The 23,637-nt window shown below is 46.3% G+C and overlaps 4 protein-coding genes across 12 annotated transcripts in view; 2 read left to right on the top strand and 2 right to left on the bottom strand.

Moving 5' to 3' along the window:
- Positions 1 to 92: 92 nt before the first annotated feature.
- Positions 93 to 8,617, top strand: CTNS (cystinosin, lysosomal cystine transporter). Of its 5 annotated transcripts, XM_067309836.1 has the most exons (11): positions 198 to 385; positions 691 to 764; positions 2,172 to 2,250; positions 3,432 to 3,516; positions 3,609 to 3,712; positions 4,660 to 4,791; positions 5,205 to 5,304; positions 5,396 to 5,515; positions 6,609 to 6,779; positions 7,228 to 7,345; positions 7,720 to 8,617. In XM_067309836.1, exons 2-11 carry the CDS (start codon positions 701 to 703, stop codon positions 7,848 to 7,850), a joined length of 1,104 nt encoding a protein of 367 aa, XP_067165937.1. In that variant the 5' UTR covers positions 198 to 385; positions 691 to 700; the 3' UTR covers positions 7,851 to 8,617. The 5 variants fall into 5 exon arrangements, with proteins under 5 accessions (XP_013809336.2, XP_067165941.1, XP_067165937.1 ...); XM_013953882.2 differs by lacking the exons at positions 198 to 385; positions 2,172 to 2,250 and adding an exon at positions 93 to 175; XM_067309840.1 differs by lacking the exon at positions 6,609 to 6,779 and having other exon boundaries at positions 195 to 385.
- Positions 8,618 to 9,050: 433 nt separating this feature from the next.
- On the bottom strand, positions 9,051 to 13,360 carry TAX1BP3 (Tax1 binding protein 3). The gene is made up of 4 exons (XM_067309841.1): positions 13,245 to 13,360; positions 11,432 to 11,551; positions 11,055 to 11,132; positions 9,051 to 10,665 (listed from the first exon to the last, which is right to left on the bottom strand). The coding sequence occupies exons 1-4, from the start codon at positions 13,281 to 13,283 to the stop codon at positions 10,528 to 10,530; spliced, it is 375 nt and encodes a 124-aa protein (XP_067165942.1). The 5' UTR covers positions 13,284 to 13,360; the 3' UTR covers positions 9,051 to 10,527.
- A 45-nt stretch (positions 13,361 to 13,405) lies between these two features.
- EMC6 (ER membrane protein complex subunit 6) lies at positions 13,406 to 14,337 on the top strand. The gene is made up of 3 exons (XM_067309894.1): positions 13,406 to 13,478; positions 13,557 to 13,623; positions 13,756 to 14,337. Exon 3 carries the CDS (start codon positions 13,798 to 13,800, stop codon positions 14,131 to 14,133), a length of 336 nt encoding a protein of 111 aa, XP_067165995.1. The 5' UTR covers positions 13,406 to 13,478; positions 13,557 to 13,623; positions 13,756 to 13,797; the 3' UTR covers positions 14,134 to 14,337.
- A 218-nt stretch (positions 14,338 to 14,555) lies between these two features.
- The window catches only part of P2RX5 (purinergic receptor P2X 5), a 31,234-nt gene continuing 22,152 nt past the window's right edge, over positions 14,556 to 23,637 (bottom strand). For 3 of the 5 annotated variants that reach the window (XM_067309892.1, XM_067309893.1, XM_013953880.2), the window contains exons 5-12: positions 23,509 to 23,605; positions 22,950 to 23,030; positions 21,924 to 22,062; positions 20,838 to 20,974; positions 20,051 to 20,144; positions 19,453 to 19,518; positions 18,508 to 18,590; positions 14,556 to 18,069 (exon numbers count right to left, since the gene is read on the bottom strand). In XM_067309892.1, coding sequence (XP_067165993.1) covers positions 17,994 to 18,069; positions 18,508 to 18,590; positions 19,453 to 19,518; positions 20,051 to 20,144; positions 20,838 to 20,974; positions 21,924 to 22,062; positions 22,950 to 23,030; positions 23,509 to 23,605 — 773 coding nt within the window. In that variant the 3' untranslated portion in view covers positions 14,556 to 17,993. Of the gene's footprint in view, positions 18,070 to 18,507; positions 18,591 to 19,452; positions 19,519 to 19,866; positions 20,145 to 20,837; positions 20,975 to 21,923; positions 22,063 to 22,949; positions 23,031 to 23,508; positions 23,606 to 23,637 lie in introns of all 5 variants that reach the window. The other 2 variants (XR_010886232.1, XR_010886233.1) reach the window with 2 other exon arrangements.

Raw genomic sequence — 23,637 nt, 5'->3', positions numbered from 1 at the left:
CCCCGCCGCCGCCGCCCGCTCCGCCACACCCAAGATGGCAGCCGAGGGCGGCCACACCGGCGCCGCGCCGGCCAAGGGGCGTTAGGCGGGGAGTTGATAGGCGGCCGCCTCACGTGAGAAGCAGAAAAGGGAAGAGCCGGAGGCACGCGAGACGGAGCTGCAGCGCTAGGAGGAGGTAGGCGCCCTTTCCCAGACGCTCGTCCTCGGCGCCTGCCTCCCCCTTAAAGCGCGGGACGGAGCCGCTTCACCGTGCCTCCTGAGGGCAGGGCGGCGGGGACTACAAGTCCCAGCATGCACCGCGCCTGGCCGCCTCAGGCGGCGGGGGCTGGCGGAGGCGCGGGGGCTGCTGAGACTTGTAGTCCCGCGCGGGAAGGGTGTCGCTGAGGTGAGGGGAGGTCCCCGGGGACCAGAGGCGGCGGTTGTGAGGGGGCGGCAGCTCTGTGGGGCAAACTGCGAGGGGAAGATGTCCCCGGGGGGTCCGGGCAGAGAAAGGGGCTGAAAGGCCGGTGCCCTGCCGGGACGGGGGGCAGGGGAGGTGGCCGAGGGTCCCTCGGGGGGGGGGGGGGGGAGCCGGGCCGGGGGCAGGGAGCCGTTTGGTGGGTGCTGCCCCTGAGGGGACGGGGTGGTGCTGCCCCCCATAACGCGTGGAGCCTGAGCAAAGCTTTTCTTCCCCCTCTACCCCTTCTGCAGCCCTGCCAGGATGGGGACAAGATGCCTGCTCCCGCCGCTGCTGTGCCTCTCGCTCGCGCTGCTGGGGCCTGGCGGTGAGTGTTTGCCCAGGGCAGGGCCAGCTCCTGGCTGGTAAGAGGTGGAGGAGCCGTGCCCGAGGCTGCTCCGCTGGGGTAGGCCCCTCACGGCGCCTCTCCAGGGAGAGCTGCTCCAGGTGTCCCCTCGGCTCTTCCTTCACGCCTTTCCTTGGGCTTCATGCGCTCGCTCCCGCGCGCACGGCGCTGCGTTGAGGCGCTGGTGGGCCAGATGGAGCGCTAGGGGAGCATACGAATTCGCTTCTGCAGATGTGGGTTAAATATTGTGCGTGGAGCAGCTGGCGATGAACTGGGGAGCTCTCCTGCATTTAAATAACTTCTTAAGAACTCTCTGTTCTATAAGGCAGCAAGACAGACGCGCACCACTGCTTCTGATGCAGATAATACCTATACAACTTCCTGCAATAGTGGCTCTTGCAGTTTATTCTTATCTAAACAAAGTTTCTCAATTCTTTCTAAATATATCAACTTTCAGAAGGTACAGGGAGGTGCTCCAACTGCTGCATGAGGCTCCTGACACACCCAAGGGACTCACCACTGCTCTAAGGCTAACTGCTAGTGTCTGCCACTTCACTGTATCCAGCCCATGTATTTTTTCAAACCATGATTTCAGTTCTAGTTGTCTTGAACTTCATAGTTCAGGAGACAAAATAGGGTGCCAAGTACACAAGCAGTGTTTGTAAATAAGTGTCCAGGACAATCCATTTATCTCTCTTCATATATCTGATCTTATTTTTATGTAGCTCTTTATTCTTCCTCCTGCCACTTTTGTTCTTTAAACATACAAACCCAAAATTGCTAACACATGATAATTTATCATTTTTATATCAGTAAAATTGGCATTTATAATCTGGACCTCTCTCTCAAAACATGATGTGGTACAATCTAGCTGGGTTGTTGCAAAGTGTACCCCTTAATAACAACATTTCAGAGCCTTATAGCAAGGTGCTTGAGAACCCTGAAGCATTAGGATAATAAATTCATGTTCTCTTGAACATATGGATATCTGGTTTGAATTTGTGGCTCAAGCAGCAGTTTTAAACTGAACTTTGAGCATTTTGACTCGCAAATTACTAGGATCACAGCAAGAAACAATTAGCATGAGTTTAAAATACCGTATAACTTCTGTTGGCATGAACTTCTGTTGCACTTCAAATATTTGAAGTTGCTTCCTTACGACTTGTTCAAGTGACAGTTATTTAGTTCCTCTTCTTTCATTTAGTTTGCCTTGAAATAAGCTGTAGTCCCTTTGTTTGTCGTATGTGTGTTTTTTTTATTAGACTGACAGTGCAGACAGCATTTGATGAAATCTTCCTATCACAAAATAAAACAGCTGGGTCTTCAGACATTCAGGAGTGTCTGTCATTCATAGTAATTGAGTGGGAGTTTTTGTTTTGTTTTCCCCAGATGGAGCCATTGTATTGTCTGTCCCTGAAGTGGTTTCATTAGAAAATGGGAGTTCAACAAACATCACTATATCTCTGAGGTAAAATCACGACTGCAACTTCACTTTCTCTTTGGAACAGGGGAGGAGCTAGAGGGTAGGTGCGCAGAGTGAATCTCACTTGTGTGTGACTGGCCACTCCTAGACTGTTACATCACCTTTAAAACCAGTTTGGACCAAAGTGGTGCAGAAGCCTCACCCGCAGCCTTGTGTGGAGTGCGCCTCCAACAATATCCCATGTCATTTGTATGGAAGCTCTAGCAGGGAAAGATATTGTGTACTGTCTGTCCTATATTAGCTTATTTAACTGTCTGCTGTAAGCGAACTTAAGTTTCCTCCACCTCCAAAACCCAAAGCTTAAGAAAAACTTGTATTTCCTAGAAGGATCACTAGAGACTTTACCAGGCAAACAAAACTCTTTGTTTCTAGCAAAGAAATGCAGCTCCACTGGGGCTGGTGCACCTCAGTCCCATTGTTTAATGTAGTGCATTGTTTGTCTGTGTTCTTGCTTTGTCAGCCTTTTTCCAGGAAAGAAGTGTTAAATATTCAACAACTTTGAAATTTCAAAGGAGTGGTGGTGGGGAGAAGTGAACAGTCAGATGACAATATAGTAACTGTGGTTAGGAAGGAAAAAGGCTAAACATCACTGCAGCAGTCTAGAACTCTTCTTTTTGCAAAGAAAGACACAGTACTGTAATCTAGTTCATGAACAAGTACAAGCATTTGAATCTTATGATACACTAAGTACAGCACTACAATTAAACCTTCTGGACAAGTGCCCAGTGAAGTTCTGGGAAGAAAGTTGTGCAGATCTATTTCAGTCAATTGATTCTTAGTTTGTAGCACTTCCATCGCTTCTGCTTTTCTTCTCCCCCACCACCAAATCCTGTCATGGTGCTTATTAATCCCTTGCTGCTATGGTTTTGCTCTGCCACTTAGGTGGCAGAGGGAAGTAAAATGAAGAGAAGAGGGAGGTAAAATGCGGCCTTATAACTGTCTAGTGCCCATCACTAGTTCTAACTAAGTGTTCAGAAGAAGGAATAGCACACTGCTAAAATACTTTGATGTTGGTGTTCCTTTGAGTACTAGGCAGGTACTGTTGTGTATGGACTGTCCATTAAGTTTGCCAAAGCTGTGAGGAATTGGCAGACATTCTCCAATAGGCCTGAAGGAAAGTCTTTGAATTCAGGCACTAGTCTAACTTGGCTTTTCTGCCTTTGCAGGGCTCCATTAAATGAGACACTGTTGATAACTCTTAATATTACGTACTCATCGAAACACAGAACCATTGTTGAACTACCTAACGAAGTAAGTCACATAACAGACTTCTGACCTTATGCAAAAGCCTGCTGTTGGTATGGTGCAACTCTCCTCTTTCTTTCCTCCATTTTGCCTTGCAGATAAAATTGCCTGCAGGTCTCACTAAGGTAGACTTTCAAGTAAAAGCAGATGATGTTGGGCAAGTTACAGTGTATCTTCATACCAGTAATTCCAACTTAACTGGGTGAGAAACTGGTTTTTAGCTCTGCTTACTATCTTACTGCTCCCTACACTTAAGGTGATTGTTCCCTCTTTTTATAGTCAAATAGTTAATGAGACAGGGGTGGTATATAGTCAAGAAGATGTAGTGACCCTCCAGCAGTCCTCAAGGTATTCAGATAAATACAATGTATGGAAGCAGAATGGTAGTCTAGGTATCTTAGATTTCATTACCAGATGACTCTGAGTTCCCATGGCTCCTTAGTCTGGTTTAATAACCCCTCCCAAGAGTCTCAAAACTATACACTAGCCTTCCTGATCCATGAAGCACTTGGCTGTAAAAGTCCAGTGGGATACTGCTGTTGCTTAGAATTTGCTCTGGAGTGGTAATAGTCTGATTTTTTAGGTTAGAGGGGCCTCCATTCACAGATGCTACTGTCCTCTGTAATAGGAAAACAGTCTAACAACATGGAGAAAACTGGATTGTATTTGCCTGTTGCCCAGATGGCACTGTACAACACCATACTCCTGTCTTACTTCTTCATTTCACTTCTGCTTTTAAAACTTGCAACAAATGCAGAGGTGGCCACATTCATGAAATGTTCAACAGGACAGGCATGATCATGAGGCTTTGCTGGCAGAGCATGAAAAGTGAAACTGCTGTTGCACAACAGACCTCATGCTAAGAGAATGGAAACAATAGGCACAAGATGACCTTTTGGAAGATTTGTATGATAGTAGAATGGAAAGGAAAGAGTCGGACAAGAAGAAAAGGCTAGGCGTGGTAGAAGTCTTAAACATAACAAGGGCACTAAAGGAAAGGGGAAAAAATCAACTGAAACCAACTCGGGATCCTAACTGTTTTGTCTCAAATTCCTTGACTCTGTTTTCTCTTTAAGTAGAAGAAGGGGAAATGTCCTGAAAAAAGTGTGAACAGACAAATTGACTAACTCTGTATACGTTAACCTTCAGACCTAGGATTCAATTTCAAGTGATTCACAGCATCATAGTGAAATATGCTGATGAGGTGGTTGGCTGGATCTATTTCCTTGCCTGGTCTATCTCCTTCTATCCTCAACTCTTTGAGAACTGGCGACGGAAAAGGTAAAGAGACTTAAGATGTGTTTGTAAGTTACTCAAGCACTTCTGAAAATCATGGTCTTAGTTTCAGTTATGTCCATCTCGGTTCTTGTGAATAACGCATAGAAAGACTGAGGAACAGGGCAAAGACAGCCTCAATAAATGTAGCCCCAGTGAACTTTCATACAGGCAGGTCAGAGGAAACTAAGTGCATCCTACAGACGCCTAGTCCTAAGATTTGGCATACCAGTGTGTGGCATATAAAGGATATTTCACCTTGCTTCCTGATGAACTCGGCATCATGTTGCAACAATGCCTGCAGCTTTGGCTTACATGAAAAACTGTCTATATATTGGCACATCCTAATGACAAGTCCTCCTTGGAACTGGCTGTAACGCTCTGATGCATATTTTTAAAACTTTTTTTTCTCTCTCTAGTGTTGTTGGATTAAGCTTTGACTTTATTGCATTAAACCTTACTGGCTTCATAGCATACAGTGTGTTTAACATTGGACTCTTCTGGATTCCCTTAATTAAGGTAAACGTTATCTTTAATATTTGTGGGGGAGGGAGGTTATTTACAGAGGAAGCTATGGTATTTGACTAGTTTTGGCTCCCCTTACATTTAGGAGGAATTCTTACTCAGTTATCCCAATGGAGTAAACCCTGTGGCTATCAACGATGTTTTCTTCAGTCTCCATGCAGTAGCTCTGACTCTTCTCATCATAATTCAGTGCAGCATGTATGAGGTAGGTCTCAATGCTGGACTGACCTGTCAGCTCTGGCAGAGCTCCCTCTGTCGGACACCTCACAACACCCCGTACTCAGGTCCACCCTCTCTGTTCTCCAAAGACACCTTCATTGCCCTTTCCTCAGCCTCTCCAGAAGGGAAACTTCACAGTCCAACTGCCTTATCTTTACTGAGCTAATGGTCGCTCCAGTAAGCTTAGCTACTTCAGCCTCATGGATGTTCTGAGCTTATCAGTAGACTCTTTAGGGATTCAAAATAACTAAGGCAAACAGCCAGGTTCATAAAGTTCCCAAACAGATCTCTAGCCAGTACACAGATGACATTTGTACTGTGTAGAGCTGTAAAGATGTGTGTTGCTGTTTCCTCACCATCTGGAGCATTCCTTGGGTTAGGATGGTCCTCAGATTGCCTGCACATCATGAGCTTTCTTCTTCAACCCATCCCCTCCCAAAACAGCTGCAGAGAGTCTTCTGTAATTCCCATCCCATTCTATCATTAAAGTCAGGTGGTTATTTATTTAGTTCCCATTGTAAAAGCCTCTGATCTGAACAGCCAATTTGCTCTAGATGGTAACTATTGCTAACAGATAACTATTTCTGTCCTGGAGTGCTTCCTTCAGTGATGCTAAACCTAAAACTGTCATGGTTCATTTGTTGCCACTGTTAGGTGTGATAATTTTTCTAGTAAAGAATCTGAAGGCAACCATGAACTCTATTCCGTAATGGTATCAGCAGCCTCTTGCATATGCAGGAACCCTTGGTATCATCAAGCTAAACTCAGGAGATTGTGATAGCTGTGGCACTGAATAACAGGCATTATAAATCTTCAAGAACATTGCAGCAATATTGTTTCCACTTGCTCATGGACAATAGTGTTCTAAATAAATGCTGTTCGCTGTCACTAATCAGCTCTTGCAAACCGATCAGCTCTTGGTTGCTGTAGCACTCCATTTAGTCTTAAAATTCCCTTGTGGTCTGAGTCTAATTGGTGCAACAATGGGTTTGTTCTGTAACCTTGCATAGTACTGAGCATATTGTATATCTTATAATGGTGTGTGGACAGTTTTAAATGTGTCTACATTTCTGTTTCAGAGAGCAGGTCAGAAAGTATCCAAAGTTGTTGTTGGACTATTGGCACTTGCTTGGATTTTTACATTTACAACACTGTTTCTTGCTGCAGCTGAGGAAATGACGTGGCTACAATTCTTATTTTGCTTCTCTTACATTAAGTTAGCAGTCACACTGATAAAATATTTTCCACAGGTAAATCTGAACTTTTCTGTTTTTATACTATATTACTGCCACCCTAAGTGTGAAGTGCATCTTCTTGAAAGTCTGACTAGACTAAGCCAGTAATGATGACTATTTATTCATTTTCTAGTGACAAAATAGTCTGAAGATACCACATAATTTTCCAGAAGAGTTCTGAAATGTTACTCTCAGGAATGCTCACTTGTTTTATTGGGATTGCCCAGGGCACTAAGAGGTAGATCAACTTCTAAAATGAACAGAGAAGTCTCCATGGTGAGCTTTCTTGCCAGGAAGGAACAGCTGAACCTCACTTGCAGACTAGAACAAGGCTTCTGCTAACTACTGTGATACCACACTAGGTAGCCAGGATTGAGGTCTCACAGGACTACTAGGTGTTGACAGGTGTGACTAGGTGCAACCAGGCAATGAGATACTAACCAGCTTCTTGTCACACTCCCAGGCATACATGAACTTCCGCCGGAAGAGCACTGAGGGATGGAGTATTGGAAATGTGTTACTAGACTTCACTGGTGGGAGCTTCAGCCTCCTGCAGATGTTTCTGCAGTCATACAACAATGGTAAGGCTGGAAATGAGATGGTTGGGGGCCCTTCTAAGTGGTAGTGTTGGGGGGAAATCCTGCTGCAAAGCAGACATAACGCTGTATGTTAACTTGGGAGGAGCATGTTTGTGTGGCAGTGTGGGTAGCTGTTTCTACATTAAGAATAAAGAAGTGTTTGTATTTCCTCAAGTTAAAAAATGACAGCTATTCTGAAGAAACTGCAAAACAGTTTAGTTAGTTTCATATAAGTTATACACTGCAATCAGTCTTAAGGTGTATCTGAACAGTCCAGTTAAACATCAACTACTCTATGTATGGCATGACCATTCAAGACAAGACTAACTTGTTGGTTTGATTAACTTGTCTTAGTTCTCTAATCTTGTGTTTGACAGATCAGTGGAAGCTAATCTTTGGAGATCCAACCAAGTTTGGCCTGGGTGTCTTCTCCATCATCTTTGATGTTGTTTTTATGATCCAACACTACTGCCTTTATAGGAGACGGGGGTATGAACCTTGTGAATAACATCTCCTGCCAAGATAAAAACTTTTTATATTGGACTTACCCCATCTTGGCTAAGGGATTTCAAGATGTCTCTTAACCAGGTACCAGAAATACTGACTCTGAGCTCTATTTACTTTGATCCTTTCTGGTACCATGTACAAGCTCTCGCCTCACCAAATGCTGATTGCCAAATGCCTTAAAGGATACCAAGCTATCTAGCTGCTTGTGGATGGAAGAGACTCTCATACCTGTTGAAGCTGCAAATCCAGCTTGGCTTGAGCTGTTGAAGCAACGTGTGGCCCTTCTTCCTCTAGCAACAAGAAGGGGAAAGATCAGACTCGTGTCTTTCTGATCGTGCTTCACTTCCAAAGAGCCGGAGTCCTGGCTTCCAAAAATCTCAGATCATATCTAAGCAACCACTTAAAATGTTAACGTAGTGACAAAGGAAGCAGGTCCACAGATCTAACTGCTGCTGCTGACTCCTCACAGACCAAGTCACAGTAGAACACTGCTGTAACAGCAATAATGGTACATGAAAGGGATACTGGAGGAAAAAAAAGTAAACATCAATGTTAAAAGCTGAACCCAAAGAAAGGAAGAGTACTGAGAAGAAACAGTGACTGTGTTCCTATCTCACTGAAAGCTCTTTCAAATGTGCTAAGACAAGTGCTCAGATAAATATATCTGAATACTTCCAGTGCACCTACTTAATTTAATTTTGCTTACTTCTACTGGCATACCTGGAGTCCTATACTGTGGATGGTAAGGAATAAAGATTGTCAAAGGGATTATTTCGAAGTGGATCATGTTAATTAACAGCCCAATGATTAAAGTTCCTAAATACATGTTTTTGTTCCTGGGCAACATTCTAAACACATGGGGTATGTTCCAGGTTGAGATCAAGGCCTTGACTTTCTTGAAGGTAAGTATTATACCTTTTTGAAAGAACTGGAAGGTGATCTATGCATTTGTACTGGAACAGTACTTGAATACTCAGTTTCTCTCTTGCTAGATGTCAGCCTAAGGAAAACTACAACTCTTTCCCACCTGCTAGAGACTAGGTGAGGTTTTGAGAGTTCACTAACACTATGAATACCCGACAGTGAAATCAGACCTTGCTAACCTCAGTTTCTAAGACTGCATTTTGTTGACATAGTCCAAAATCCCCTTAGAAAAAAGAAGTCCCAGCTGGAGGCAGTCAAATACGTAGAGAGATGCAGCTCAGGAAATCCAGCTTTTTTTATTGTGTGTAAAATCAAGTGACATAGCAGTACAAAAAGCAGTGTATCTTTATAGTAACAAAAATAACTTCAGCTTGAAAGCCTTAAAATTTACCACTGAATTCTTAATTGTTACAAAATTCAAAAGCAGTATTGTAATAGTTCAATAGATACAAAAATGGTAAATAGGCATCTGCTGGTGTGTACAGAACAGTCTGAGATGCATTAATCAAAATATGCCTACATGGCATAGCAGTAATGTACTGAATAAGTTAGTCTGCCATCTCCTCGTGTTCTATTTACAACAGCTTACCTGAAGACCGCTTAAGGAAAGTATAGATATGTATAAATCAACTGAGGTGGATTAAGAACTCCAGTTTTCAGATAATTGTAAAGCTAGCTGGTTAACAAACCACTGAGAATGCTAGATAATTAACTCAGTTTTGCAGCAAGAATCTTAAATCCTGTAGTACGTAATTGATTTAAACAACTTTGTAGCTTACTAGAAGTTTAAATTTGGTCAAGAGGCACTTATGCAAATTACTGGCATATTCTTCTCTTCCATCCAATAAATCAGTAATTTAAGGAAAGTCTTCTACAAGATGCAAACCAAAATCCACCCCCTCCACCTGAAGTCTGACAGAAGTGGTATAAAGAATGGGAGACTACAGATACGAGCAGCCTTTTTGGTAAGTCCAGCAATAGTATTTTCTTTACCTACTCGTATTGCTCTGTATTCCTGCCATTTAATCTTGATTCATTTGGTGTTAAGAATTACTAAGGAACAAGGAGAATTGAGGTTTCACTCTGATAACAAAGCTGAATTGTAGTGTCTAAGAGCTTTTAGTGCACTTCACAGGTACTAATCTAACTCTTCTGTATTACTCGGTTGTTGTCTCTTGTCTGAAGAGGCTCCTCTGTACAGGGAATTTTTGCAGTAAACCATAATGCCCAAACCCTTCAGCATACTCTGTCTGGCTAGCACACAGTGTGAGATTAGTACAGTGCTCCTCCCCACAGCAGAGTGCAACTCTTAATTGACATTTTAACTTGATAGCACAGGAGGACAGGACAGCTTGTGTCTACAAGCTTGGCCACAGCAAACCCTCTTATCTTCCTTGGCAGAAGCCATGCTTCCTTTTGAAAGAGGAAGCTTCTGTGCTACAGAAGAATCTTGTCAAAGTTGAGGCTCCTCCAGTTGCTTCCTTAAATAACTAGTATTTGTCCTGTCCTCCTGAAAGCCATGACTATTACAGGGTCTTGCCATGTACCTGCAGGGAAGACTTTAGAGAAGCACTCTGCTTACAGGACTAGAGTTTTACTACTGTCAGTTACACCAGAAAAAGAAAAATAGTGTTTACCACAGGTAGGAACATGCACTCCTTCCAGACAGCCTGCTCAGGTCTAGTATTTGCTTCCTTGCTTGATATCCAGTCTACATCTCTCCCTCCCCAACCCTTCCCCAACCTCATGATTGATTAGGACATCATTGATTGTTGCACAGCCTTCTGCAGAGATTGCCTGGTCACCAGCAGCCGCACCACTTCTTCATTTCTTTTTGTCAGCCTCTTCCTAGCCTGGTCATGAGTTACCATTGTCATATCCCAGCCATTCACCTAGAAAAAGAACACAAGGTGCTTCAGTAGTCACAGACAGCAAGTCTTGACAAAGCAGGGCAAGCCTGACGCACAGGGGCAAGCCCTTGGGCTGCCCCATCTCTGGTGGGTTCCCTCAGGCCATCTAAGCCTAGCAGCTCTTCTCAAAATCCAGTGCACGGAAACAAACAAATCGGAGGCACATGCACGGACTCACAGGAGTCCGGTTACTTTTTCCACTACGTAGTTCTATAAGAGCAGTTAACTGACATTTGGCATAACCCCCACAACCTGCCCTGGAAAGTACCTAGAAGACCGTACGTCCCCCCAGCAGGAACTTCTCTGCAGCACACACCTGGGTACTGCATAGCTGGGTACTAAATTAGGACTTGTCTTATGTTGGTGTTTACCTGCATGATCTTATCTCCGATCTGAAGCCCTGCAACTTCTGCTGGGCCTCCTTCAGTCACCCTTGTTACATAAATACCCTGAAAAAAAATTAAGTGTTCGTTTACTACATATGGAAGCATTAAATACTCAAAGGGCCACTTTACTGACAATGAAAAAATACTTTGTAGTATATTAACGGATTCTAGTTAAAAACAGGTTTGTGTGATGCTGGAAAGTAAAGTTGAACAAGAGCTAACTTCGACACAAGCCTGTCTGCAGATGATTACATGGCAATGGAATAACTTGTCAGCCAAGTGAGATGACAGAATACAGATGCATGTGGGTACGCGCAGCATTTTGCAGAGATAGTCGCTACTGAAAGCGAGGAGCATCTGACCTTGTCAGTCTTATCTTCAGAGAAAGGATTCTGAGCAGGGTCCTGATCAATGCCACCTCCAATGCTGAATCCTAGAATCAAGTTGTCACCTTGACGAAGCTTATGTATTTCAATCCTTTGCTAAAAAGAAAAGAGAATAACTCAGTACTGTGATCACTGGAAGAAATCTTAAGTCCGTTTCAGAAATGGACACATATAAGCCAGTTAGATATTTCTTTCACAGAGATGCTATAAACCTCAGTTAACGCTACTAGAAAAGGCTGTATCACAGCCTTGGTTAGAATAAGAACCATGTATCAAATCTGCATGTGTTGTAAGCAAGCAAACAGCTCTAAAACTCCTTCGTAGAAAACTACTATTACATAGCATTTGTCACCTACCAGTGACATATAACCTTGGTGCTGACTGCAACAATTGGCTCTAGACTGTTCTCGGCCCTGCCACAAAGTTATGTGACAGAAGAGCATCTGCAAGCTCATCCCAAGGGTTCTCGTGCCACTATGTAGTCAAGCTTCTCACCTAGCCAGTGCTTTACCGCTGCACTGAAAACAAGGGGGAAGGCATTAAAAACTGAGAGCAGTTCTTCTTAAATGTGAGTCAACGCTGCTAACTAGCAGTTGTTCATCTCTAGATTCATCTGGCTTTTTGTCCAAGTGCCTTGTGTTCCTGTGTAGCTTGGTCAATGGAAATACTAGCCTATTAGTAGAATGTTTCTTTTTAGATGTTGTAAGTTATCGATTTGATTTTTTTGTAATCTGAAGGTATGCAAGTTCCTTGCTGACTGAAGAACGCAGGCATCTGACAAACTCTACAGATTACTGAAGTACTGTGTAACTGCCAAGTGCTGCAGGAATTTCTGAGCCAAGATAAAGAGCCAGGATCTTTAACTGGAACAACACCCACTCAGAAGGGGCTTCTCAAACTTCTGCCTCAGTCAGGAGCTGAGCTTTCTGAGTGGCAGTAGACTCAGGATCTCACTAGGATATGAACAGCTTGCTAAACTAAGGCATCTCACACATCCTCAGGGATGTCTGCTCTCCCACCACTAAAAGTGGCACAGCCTATTCCAGCTAGGCCAACAGTCAAACCACCCAAAAGGGCAATTAAACTAATTTAGTAATTTAATTAGTGAAAGAAACAATATAGCAACCTTTGCTTGTGTTCTGTTTTCTGATTAAGGCGTTTAACGTATTTTTTAAAAGCTCTGCTTCATAAAATTCAAACATACGTGGCAGGTCCTTATCCTGCCTGTGTCCTGCAGTCGCATACAGCGGAGGGCACCGAACAAAGTGCTCAGCCAGCCGCTCCTGCCCCATTACCACCAACCACGCAGGAAAACATCAGGTCTTGTGCAAAGCACCCGGTACAACAAAGGAGACGAGGCCCCTCGGCGAGGCTCGTGTATCAGGTTATAGCAGGATGCAGTGACTGCTTATCCCTTGCTTTCTCAAGCAGCAGCTGAAAAGAGGAACGCGGTATTAAGGCGGTGGGAGACGCTCGGGGCGCTGAGGTCGGTCTGTCACGTAGCGCCGCCAGAGGCTTCCGCGGGCCGAGCGGCTCCCCGAGAGAAGCGTTTGGGCCCGAGTAAACGAACGCGTCCCTCGAGCAGTGGCGCGGGGCGGCGGGGCGCGGGCAGCCGCCAGGCAGGGCAGCCCCGGCCCAGCCCCAGCCCGGCCCCGGGAGCAGCCGCCGCCCCGGCCCCGCCCGTCGCCCGCGGCTGCCCGAGGAGGAGCCGATTCCCGGCGCGGGGGCGGGAGGCGCCCCGGCCCCGCGGGGTCCCCGCGCGCCCCCCCCCCCCCCGCCCCTGGCTCACCACCACGGCGGTGACCGGCTGCCCCGGCACGTACGACATGGCCCCGCCGCCGCCGCCCGAACAAAGCGCCTCGCCCGCCGCCGCCGTCGCCGCCCCGCGCTGCCGGCCAATGGGGCGCCGCCTCGCCCGCCTCTGACGCGCGGCGCCGGAAGCCAGGCCGCTCTCCCGGCGGCCCCCGCGCCAAGATGCCTGACAGGAGCTTCCGGCGGGGTGGCGAGCGGCTCTACGGCGGCGGTAGGTCGGGGCGGCGCGGTGGGGGCGGCGGCGGCCGGCGGCCAGGACTGACGGGCGGCGCGCGGTGTCCCCCGGCAGGGTGCGAGGCGTGACGGCTGGGCCCGGCCGAGGGTGCCGCGGAGCAGCTCGCCGCCGTGGATGAGAGGTACGGGCCGGGCCGGGCCGGGCCGGGCGGGGAGGGCGGCGGGCCGGGAGCGGCGGCGGCGGCTCGTTACCGGGGGAGGGAAGCGCCGCCGCCGCCGCCGCCGCCGCCCAGCGCGCGTGTGCTCTGCCGCAGGCTCGCCGGGAGGGCGGCGATCCCCGGAGCCGGCGGGCGGCCATGGCCGCGGCGGCGGCGGCTAAGCGCGAGGGGCCGCAGTTCATCAGCGAAGCGGCGGTGCGCGGCAACGCGGCGGTGCTGGACTACTGCCGCACCTCGGTGTCGGCCCTGTCGGGCGCCACGGCCGGCATCCTGGGCCTCACCGGCCTGCACGGCTTCATCTTCTACTTCCTGGCCTCCGTGCTCCTCTCTGTGCTGCTGGTGCTGAAGGCCGGGCGGCGATGGAACAAGTACTTCAAGTCCCGGCGGCCGCTCTTCACCGGGGGGCTCGTCGGGGGGCTCTTCACCTACGTCCTCTTCTGGACTTTCCTCTACGGCATGGTCCACGTCTACTGAAGCAGTTAGGAGCCGCGTCAGCCGCAGTGTTTTCTTTCTCGATGAAGCAGGAGGACTGTTGCCAAAAACGTTGTCGACACCACTAGGCCAGCTTACCCTTTAAACCGTTGTTCGCTGCTCATATTGTTAATACCGTCAGTAAATTATGTCTGAGTACAAATGAATCGGTAGCACTGTTCTAATTAAATTCAGCGTGAAACAGCACCTGGACATCTCCTGTGAATATGTGTGTGGTGGTTAAGGGATGCCTTTTGTCTTTCGTTGCAGTCGCATCCATGGGTTTTGGTCACCTTAGCACCTTGTATCCCCTGCACTTTAGGATTAGAAATATCAGTTGACTTCGCTTGTAGTTTTGCTGCTTGCTCCTGCTTACAAAGCCTGATAACACATCACCCTAAAAATAATCCACTGACACAAGGAAGTAGTTCACAGTAGTATATAATTAAGTGTATGTAAAGGTTTGGTACAGAAGTACATTTGAGTCACTAGTGCAAACGTTATCTTTCACAGTTGCTATACGTCCGCTCTATAAATAAATGCCATTTTCATGGGTACTCTGCACTGCCATATACAAAAGTCAGTACATAATATTCTCACAAGTCAAATGCTTTGCTCTGTTTTGAATACCATTGTGTCCAATGAAATACAGGCAACCAAATGAGAAGGACAGTATCTGATTAACTGCTCGCCCAGTCTGTGCTGAACACACCTGTAAGACTGTTAGCATTTTCCCCAACTGAACAATATATTAGTGTGGTTCTGTATGTCCTTGGCAGGAACGGAAAGAAAAAATTAATCACCTGCTATACACATAATATCTCTTTGCTGTAGAGGTGATCCTGCAAACAGTGTTTGATCAGTAGGTTCAAATGAAAGGCTCCAACCTCTTGTACAGTGTCAGTGTTTTGTCCTACACTTCCCTCTACAAACCCACGTTGCTCCATCAGGTTCTTTGAATCAGCCATTGCTTCACCAGAACCTTGTTTAAGATATTCCCTGTTTATGGTATACACAGTTACTTTTACAACATAAGGTACTGTACTTAAAAAAAAAACTTTTCAGTAAAGTTAGCTTCTAGTGAAATACAGGGTTATACAAAAGGTAGATTTGATACCGTAAACACTGCCTCAGTCACGTTACCTGTGATCTTTTGGAGGAAAAAAATGGTCAAGTTTTTAATTCCCTTAGTAGTATGCTTTGACAGATTCATGCTGTTGAAAATAACTGGCACCTGTTACCCATTAATGGGTATCTTTTATACACTTGTACTATTCAGATACTTTCTAAACTCTTAATTACATTGCTTAGCATAAATATGTATCACCAAAGGAAACTGAGATTTACATGGGTAAGAAGTTACCTAAAGAACATGACTTACAGAGGATTCTTAGGCAGCATTGCCCTGAAATAACAAATTTTATTGCTGTACATAAAATTCAAGGAAAAAAAAAATATCAAACTCGAGAAGGAAAGAAGCTTGAGAAGGAATCTGGTTATTATGTTTTATAAAAAGCAATAGTTGTGGAAATTCTGTGAAACAGAGGGTATAAAGTAGGGAAATGCTCTAGGGAACCTGGGCAGGGGCTGAAGCCCCTGAGGATTTCAGTCAGGAAATAGCTTTGGTTGTCTAACTAGAGGAGGTTGTTTTGTCAAGTTGAAGCATTAGTTTCAGAAGAACAAAGTCAGCTTGATGTGTTATAACGAGCTATTTGGTCTCCAGGAATTGTACCTTGGCCTAATTGGACATGTGGTGTTCACCATGTGTTTCACCATCTAGAAAACCATTTAAATAGAATTAAACTTTGACAGTAAAAAAATCTGTGCTGTTTATTGGTATGGTAATTCCCATAGGCCCAACTAGCGCAGTTACACCCGCATTGATTCATGTTTGCCTACAAGAGAGACTTTCAGAGTGAAGAGGCTTTGGCTATGATTATAGCATCAGAGGTACACAGCTTATCCTAAATATTTTATATCCAATGTTTAATTCTATTTTCTAGCTAAATGTTTAAATAGTTAATCAGTACTTGCCTCTGAACAGAAGGAAGAGAGCAAGTGGATCAGATTGCGTGCAATTTGCTATAGGTGACTTGGATTCAGAGTTTGCCACTGTTAACAAAGGTGAATTTTAATTTAGAACAAAGCTGTTGCTTGGAGTAGCGACTTTGAAGAAGTTAAAGCAGAGGTGAGCGTGGCTCTTTGTTTCTATTTGTATGCAATACGTAAAGAACTGCAGCAGCAGGAGTCCTTTAATCTTGATATGCAAGGAGTGAACTGAAATACTTGGGAGTCTTTATCCTGAGAACTCCTAACTGACGGTGACCTGGTGGTGTTTACAGAACGCTTGAACTGTTTGTACCAAACCACGGTGCAGAGGCTTTAAATGACAGGATTAGTATTTCAAAAAAGACAGGAATATTCACCTACCATCTTGGTCAGCTGGTGAGTCAATTCCTGTCAGCTCAAGCTAATGCAAATTTTAAAAGTAAACAATGTTGTTCTGTAAGCATTTTCTCCTCTTACAGTAGTTACATCCCCACGTGAGCATAAATTCACAAAATGGGCTGCAATGAGACTGTGCAACTGAGAAATGAAGCAGCACTCTTCAAAGTTGACAAAGCATTTAGAAAGCGGAGCTATGACTTCTAAAGTTTCCTCCTGTTGGTACATTTAGAAGAACCAGGGAAAGTCCTACAGAGCTCCCCTTTGCAACCTCTGCAGAAGAAAGGAACAGATACAGTGCGAAGTGACCGAGCAGCTATGAAAAATGGCAGAAGCGTGAAGACCCCAGTGGGGATCTCCTCCCGCCACCAGAAATTTTAAGTGATGCAGAAAGAATAATCCTGCGCCAACAACAGCAAATGAAACCAACCACAAAACAAAGATGGGGAACCTAGGACCATCTCCATGCAGATACTCTCAGTGCCATGTTGCTTTTCAGCACACTAAACCCCTTTTCCCTCCACTGTCAACTGCAAAAACATCTGTCCCTGCCTTGCTTCAAAATATTCCTCTGCCTGCTGATATCTTCTCTGTACTCTGAAATGTTGGTTTTCTGGGCCAATTATGAGTGGAAAATCTGGGCAGCAGATGAGGTAGCTGGGACCCAGAATGGCTAAAATTGATTCTCCATTCAAAGTTGTGGCAGGCTCATTCTCCTCTTGTTCAGCCACTCCTAGGAGAGATGAGCAGAGCACCTTGTTGCAGCTGTTTAAGGGCTTTTCCTGAAGGAGCGCTTTCCTAGCCCTCATGGTTACATGAACACAGCAGTGCCCCCGAGACGTGCCTGGTCAGCACGGCATTGTAGGATAACGAGCCCCTTTTCCCTGGGCTCTGGGAGCCGCAGAAACACGGCATTTCACTGCACTTCCTGACACGAGCAGTCCTGCTGCTTTACATCTAATCTTGCAAACAAAACAAAGGAGAGTTAGGAGCTGTGGCTGCAAGCCAGTGGAGCGGGAGACAGGTCGATTCTCGGCCTCCTCAGAACGCCGGTGGTGTTTCACATTGCTGCTCTTTTGCACACAGAAGCAAAGCACAGTCACAGGATAATGCTGGTTATTGACATAGGTACAGGTGTATCTATAAATAGATATAAAAACATTCAGTTGGTGTCTTCCTTTTCCTTTTATAAAATCCTTTTATAAATCCGTAATGATAACACAGCTGTTGCAAGCTCAGGATATCAGAGAACATCTGAGGGCAAAAAGAGCTTCTCTGGAAGGACATTTTGTCCTCTGGGAATCCTGAGAATACAGTAGATCTGATCTGTGGTGTCTCCACCTCCCAGTCCCAGTGCGATTCCACACCTGTGTAGTTTTCCTGGAATATGTTTCCAGCTAGCAGACCCATCGCTGTGTCTAGAGCCCACCGAGCTGGTCTGGGCTCTGATTTCCATTATGAGTAGGGCTATTTAATGATTTCCTGGAACTGGACCTGAGGAAACAAACAAAGATGATGGTAAAGGCAAGCAGACTATCTTCCTTTCAGGAGGCAATGCAGGAAGAGCTTCCCAGCCAGGCCTCTCACACCTTCCCACAAAGGTGGTCACCCTCCACACAGCTGAAGCTCAACTTCCCAGTTTCATGAGCTCTTGGAGCTGCCCCAATTCCATTTGCAGTCCTTACGGACTGAGAATGTGAGGCCATTTATAGACCAACCATGATACAGCAGCTTCCCTTGTTCCCCAGCTAACTACAGCAATGACTAGGGAGGGAGGGAATAACTTGGCTAAACTCATTTGGAGGCGTATAAATTCCTGGAATTGAACGGCCTTTGTGTGCCATTAATGTTTACTGCAGTTCCCATATCTCCAATTTCTATTAGTCATAATAAAGCTATTACATTTAAACACAAAAACCAAGCCCCACTTACTTTACTTCCTCATATTTTTTGCCTCGATAAAAGTTACTCTTTTTAATCAGATACAGCAGCACCAGGTCACAAAAGAAAGCTCCCTGCAAAACAGTAGAGAGAATCTGTCATGTCCTGTAACAAGGAACAAAATCATCTCTCTGTATGGCCACTGCTGCACCCTCCTCCAAACTCACCCAAGCTGCACAACCTTCAACAATCTTTTCTCCTGGCTAGTGTGCTGGGCCTGCAGTTACTCACGTTTGCTCCAAGTTCTCATTTATGCATTTGTATCTACCTTTTTTTCCCCTAGATGCTTAAGTCTTGGGGTCTTTGCACTGTGTTTAAGGAACACTTTAGCCAGCAAGGACAGGTTTAGGCCTGCTGCAGTACAAATATTTTTCATTTCTCAACTCAAGCTTCTTAAGTCATTTCTTGCTTCTGCTGGGAAAGCCATTATATTCCCAGGACTCAAGGGTGAACTACTAAAAGGATAATCACAGCCAAAGAGCTGATGCATAACTGGAATTAGAGGGCAAACACTGAGAAAAACTGTACTCAAGGTATCTGATTGCCATCAGGACCTAGTACTTGATCATATCACAGTCTTCACCATGTTTGCCCTTGCCATGGTACCAAAGCTAAAATCTGCTAGCACAGTTCAGTTTCTTTCACTACATGCTTTACCTTTGAAGTAGAAAAGGGAGTGTTTAGATTAAATTTGAAATGAGTATTACTTAAAGAAGAATAACGTGTAGAAGCTGTATTTTCCTCCATGAACTGTAATTGTGGGGGAATATTAACAAATGCCTTTGAGACAGGACAGACGCACACCTGACTGAGCAACGAGAGTACTAAGAAACTCTTCTGGAAAAGGTAAAACAAACCATCCCATTTCATACTTCTGATATCCAAATGACAGATCTGCGTCCCAATACATTACTGTAAGAAAGTACATTAACTTACCGCTCCCATGAGGGCAAGCCCTGAACCAATATTGATAATGGTGGGAATGATGTTAAATTTACCTGCCTGAAAGAAAAACAGGTCATGAAGTATTCAGTGGAAGAACCCAAGAACAAGTTTAAGGATATGGAGTTATGCAAGGGAAACTACTTGGGCCTGTGGGTGTGTTTTGGTAGCAGGAAGCAGGCAGGGCTGTAGAAAGGTCAGCACAGAACTATCTTTGAGGCTAAAGGTCTGTGTTTGTATCAGATCCAACCGCCTTGTGGCTGTGTTTCTGAGCTTGTGTCATTCCTGGGTTAGGCTTCTTTTTTTACAGTGAATATGCATGGAAAAGTCTCAGGAGCATCTTTACCTCTGTTGGACTTTACATGAGCCTGTTTTTAGGTATAAGAGGTGCAGACTGCTGCCTTTTACCTCATCCACACTCCAGGTCATCTCCTTCCTTATGTGGAGTTAGCTCCGCACGAATGAATGGCAAGAGCCCTTCTGTACAACAAGCCAGAGAGGCTGCTCTCATGCCAGTGCTGCCTTTCCACTGAGAAAGGTCTCACTGCTTCTTCCTTTCCAGGCTCAGAAGTATTCTGGCCTGGGACCTCACCTTGCCATTCACCATCACATCAAAGCGGATTCCATATGCTTTAATGAGCGTCCGGTAGTCGACCCCATTAGCATCCTGGTAATACTTGGCAAACCTGGAATTCAACAACGTTGATTTTAAGTCCATCATCTGCTCCATGTGCACATGAATACTCCTGAATTCACTGCACTGTTCAAACACGTCTATTCCCCTATCAAAGGCAGCTTTAGCTTACAAGCTTGGTCCAAACATTGAGTCTCACAGGGACACTCAGATTGGGCACTTCTCAAGAAGTTGTTTCATTTCTAGCCTCAGCTGGAGGCATCAGAAAGCCACTCACACTGGGAACTGTCTACATGCAGTTAGAGAGAGCTGCTTCTCTAGACATTCCTTCCTCATTGCCATGGAAATCTCTGCTACGCCACAGATTTCATGGCTCAGGCCTGTGGGTCATCCCTGCAATGAACTGGTTGGGAGTCAGGTAGGGGAGCAGTGGTTAACACCGGTTACAAAGGGACTGGCAGAAGTCATAACCAGTCTGTTTTCAGAGCTGGAATTACAGCACAGGCGCCAGGAGTCTGACGCTGGCGGCACATGGAGGGTAAAGGCTTGGGCAGGGGTGTGGGATGTGGGGAGCTGGCCAGGGGCCTGCTGCTCTCCTTCCCTCAGCTGAAGCCACATGCTTGGCCAGGGGCATTGCCTGGCACGACCTGATCTGGTACGACTTCACTGCAGAGCTCTGATGCCCCAGAGTCAAACCAGCTCTGCCCAGCTGCATGTACCGCATCACATTCTCCTCTTTGCCTACCTGAAGTTGTACCCAGAAGAGATGGATTTTTCTGCAAACTTGTTATCCAGCCGGCTAAAAGAATAGTGAGGATTACATTCAGAAGGGGCTTTATCAAGATCACAGTTCCATTCAATCTGAATTCCTATCACACCACCCTTAACAAAAGAGAGAGAGACAGTGTGAGTTTTTTAAGCTTAGTTCAATTAATCTGTCTTCAAAATTGTCAGATCCACAAGCAGGTTTCCCCCAGGGACAAGAACAGAAGCATTTCTGGTCACAGACACAAGCACATACACTTCTGGATCTGCCAAGTTCATGCTTATATTAACCAGATTATTCTACACTACTACACCCCTAGTTTTCCCTGTGCTGGCATCACAGGGAAGTAAAACAGTGCCTTCCTGACACTGCCTTCACACGACCCCAAACTAGCCTAAGAGGAGATTTCTCACCCCAGGGCTCTGATTTGATTCATTAAGTGGCTGTAACATACTTCAGTGGAAAAGTCATTCTTCTGTAAATGGACAGAGATGAAAAGTGCAGAAGCCAGCACAAAGCCTGCACTCTTCTCACCCTGCGTTTCCTGGGATGCCTCAGATGGGCTCTGCTCCCCCATGTGCTCCGCGAACTGGGTCGCAGCCTGTTTGGCACTGCAGCCCCAGCCCTCCGTGGGAGCCCCAGGCAGAAATACGTCTGTTCACCTGACGCTTCCCACCGAGGAAGCCTCAAGGGGTGTTCTCTGAGCGGGAGCAGCCCCACTGACTTTCCAGTTCTTTGCATCTAAACTGTTTTAGTAATGTTAAGATTAATCAAGCAGCAAACTCTGCTGGCAGAGCAGAGTTTTTGGCAGCCCTGAATAACAGACAAGTGACCTGACCACCTCTTCCACAGCACCTGCAACATCGCTTTGCCTGAACAACTGTTCCCATTCCCTGGTGTTGGAATAAATGGGATTCAGCATGACTTTAAGAACCAGCATCTCTCAGCCGCCCACTGAGCCTGGATGGGCGGCAAATTCCCAGGCAGCTAGTGGTTCTCCCCAGAGCCACCCAGGGAACAGTACAGCCAGTTGGCAAAACACACGGGTCCGAGGGGCGCTCCTACCTCCAAGGCCATTTCCTGGAAGTTGCTCCCGGCCCATCTGACAATGTTCCCCAGGAGGAAGATGGGGCAGTAGGGATGTTCTGTGCTGTAGCGGCAGCTTTTCAGGTAGGACCCATCGCTGGTTGCCAGCACATTCATCCTGCATGTGGGGAACAGGGGAAGCCATCTCATCTCCCTCTTCGCTTGCCTACATAGCTGGCTTAGAGAGCACCCCCATGGCTGCAGAGACAAGAGACTCCTCCAATATCCCACGTGCACAACAGCAACAGCACCTTCCACCAGCCTTGTCACCCTGTGGGCCTTTCTACTGCTGGTCTTGTGAAAAAAGACCTTCAGGCCAGATGGGAGCTAGGCCAGCTGAAACTGGGCTCAAGGACGGACTCATGTGGAGCAGGCTGCCAGGGTGCTCCAGGGTCATTTGGTACAATGTCTTCTCAAAAAAAAAAAAAAAAAAAAAAAAAAAAAAAAAAGGATGCTGGAAATGTCTAACTAAGCCTAGCAGAGTGGCAAGACAACACTCCTTTCTACAGTTCCTTCTTTCATTCATATTTGAGCCAGAGCTGCAACAACAAATGCAAACAAAATTTTAAGTTGGCATTTTCCCAGCCTTGTCCAGGTGCCTTCATTTTCACAAAGAGGAAGAGAAGGAATAACTGGGAGCAAGAATAGTTGGGGAGCCTGACTTTGCACTAGCTCGGGAACAGACCTATCCCCTTAGGAGCTCCCCCCAGGTCCATCCTTTGCAGTAGGAGCCATCACAGACCTTGTCTGGTGAGGGACAGCCTCATGCCAGCTGCCATTTTCCTGAGAAGCTCCCAGAAGATTGGTGGCCTTCCCTCAACCTCCACGCCCTCAGTATCTCCTTGCTTCTGCACAGCCTGAAGCCAAAGGCCTCCTCCTGCCTTAGAAGAGGATACGTTCACCTCCCTACCCCAGCCGTCAGGCAGGAGAAGGACGCTGGAGCAAACCGAGGGTATTGGCTCTGCAATGGAGAGGACACAGGGATCTCTGAGCACCCACACTTACTTGGAGAACTTAAACTTGGGGAAGCGGATTGAGTTCTTGATGTAAATGGTGAAGTTTTCTGCACTGGCAAGAAGAGGTTTCCTGGAAGAGAACGGCTTGTTATCTGTTTTATGTTTGCACCCTGCCCATGTGTTTAAACTGGGATTTCCATTTAAGAAACAGCTAAGTTTTATCCTGTGGTGCTTCTGCAGGGTGGCCCCTATGGTCAGAGCTTAGGGCTTCAACAGCCAGACTGTGCACCTCCACAGACCAGTCCCGACTCCTCCCGCCCCCGCCAGCCATGCCACTCGCACCCCTTTGCCAGCGAGGTGTTAGCGAGGAGGGTGCAGGTTGGGGGGGGGGGGGCACGGAGAGCTGGACACAGCCCTGGGACAGCCGGCGAGGCAAGCGGAGGGCAGCAGAGGGCCAGTCCTGCCAGGGGGCTGGGCAGAGCTCCCTGCTGCACTGGAAGAGCCAACATTCAAACAAGCATCCAAGCAGTGGGAACCCAGAAACAGCTCTGGATGACCTGCAAGCCAAAGCAACGCAAGCTTGGAAACAGCACAGGATGGCCACGTACTTGTGCTTGGATCTTTTCTCCACAGGGCACCAGGCCAATATCTCACAAGTCCCTCTGATGTTGTCCCTGTCTTTCAAACAACGGCCAGTCTTAACCCCTGCAGCACAGATATCACAGAAAAGGTCACCA

The sequence above is a fragment of the Apteryx mantelli genome, chromosome 22 (assembly GCF_036417845.1).
Source record: "Apteryx mantelli isolate bAptMan1 chromosome 22, bAptMan1.hap1, whole genome shotgun sequence".
Lineage (NCBI taxonomy): Eukaryota > Metazoa > Chordata > Aves > Apterygiformes > Apterygidae > Apteryx > Apteryx mantelli.
This window is presented reverse-complemented; position numbering and strand designations above follow the sequence as displayed.

Bases quoted from the DNA above. Each gene is read 5' to 3' on its own strand.
- CTNS (XM_067309836.1), top strand. From the start codon at position 701: ATGGGGACAAGATGCCTGCTCCCGCCGCTGCTGTGCCTCTCGCTCGCG. The intron at 5,305-5,395 runs GTAAACGTTATC...CCTTACATTTAG, and splicing joins TCTGGATTCCCTTAATTAAG to GAGGAATTCTTACTCAGTTA. The intron at 5,516-6,608 runs GTAGGTCTCAAT...TTTCTGTTTCAG, and splicing joins TTCAGTGCAGCATGTATGAG to AGAGCAGGTCAGAAAGTATC.
- TAX1BP3 (XM_067309841.1), bottom strand. From the start codon at position 13,283: ATGTCGTACGTGCCGGGGCAGCCGGTCACCGCCGTGGTG. The intron at 11,133-11,431 runs GTCAGATGCTCC...ATTTTTTTTCAG, and splicing joins CTGAAGATAAGACTGACAAG to GGTATTTATGTAACAAGGGT. The intron at 10,666-11,054 runs GTAAACACCAAC...TTCTTTTTCTAG, and splicing joins TCGGAGATAAGATCATGCAG to GTGAATGGCTGGGATATGAC.
- EMC6 (XM_067309894.1), top strand. From the start codon at position 13,798: ATGGCCGCGGCGGCGGCGGCTAAGCGCGAGGGGCCGCAGTTCATCAGC.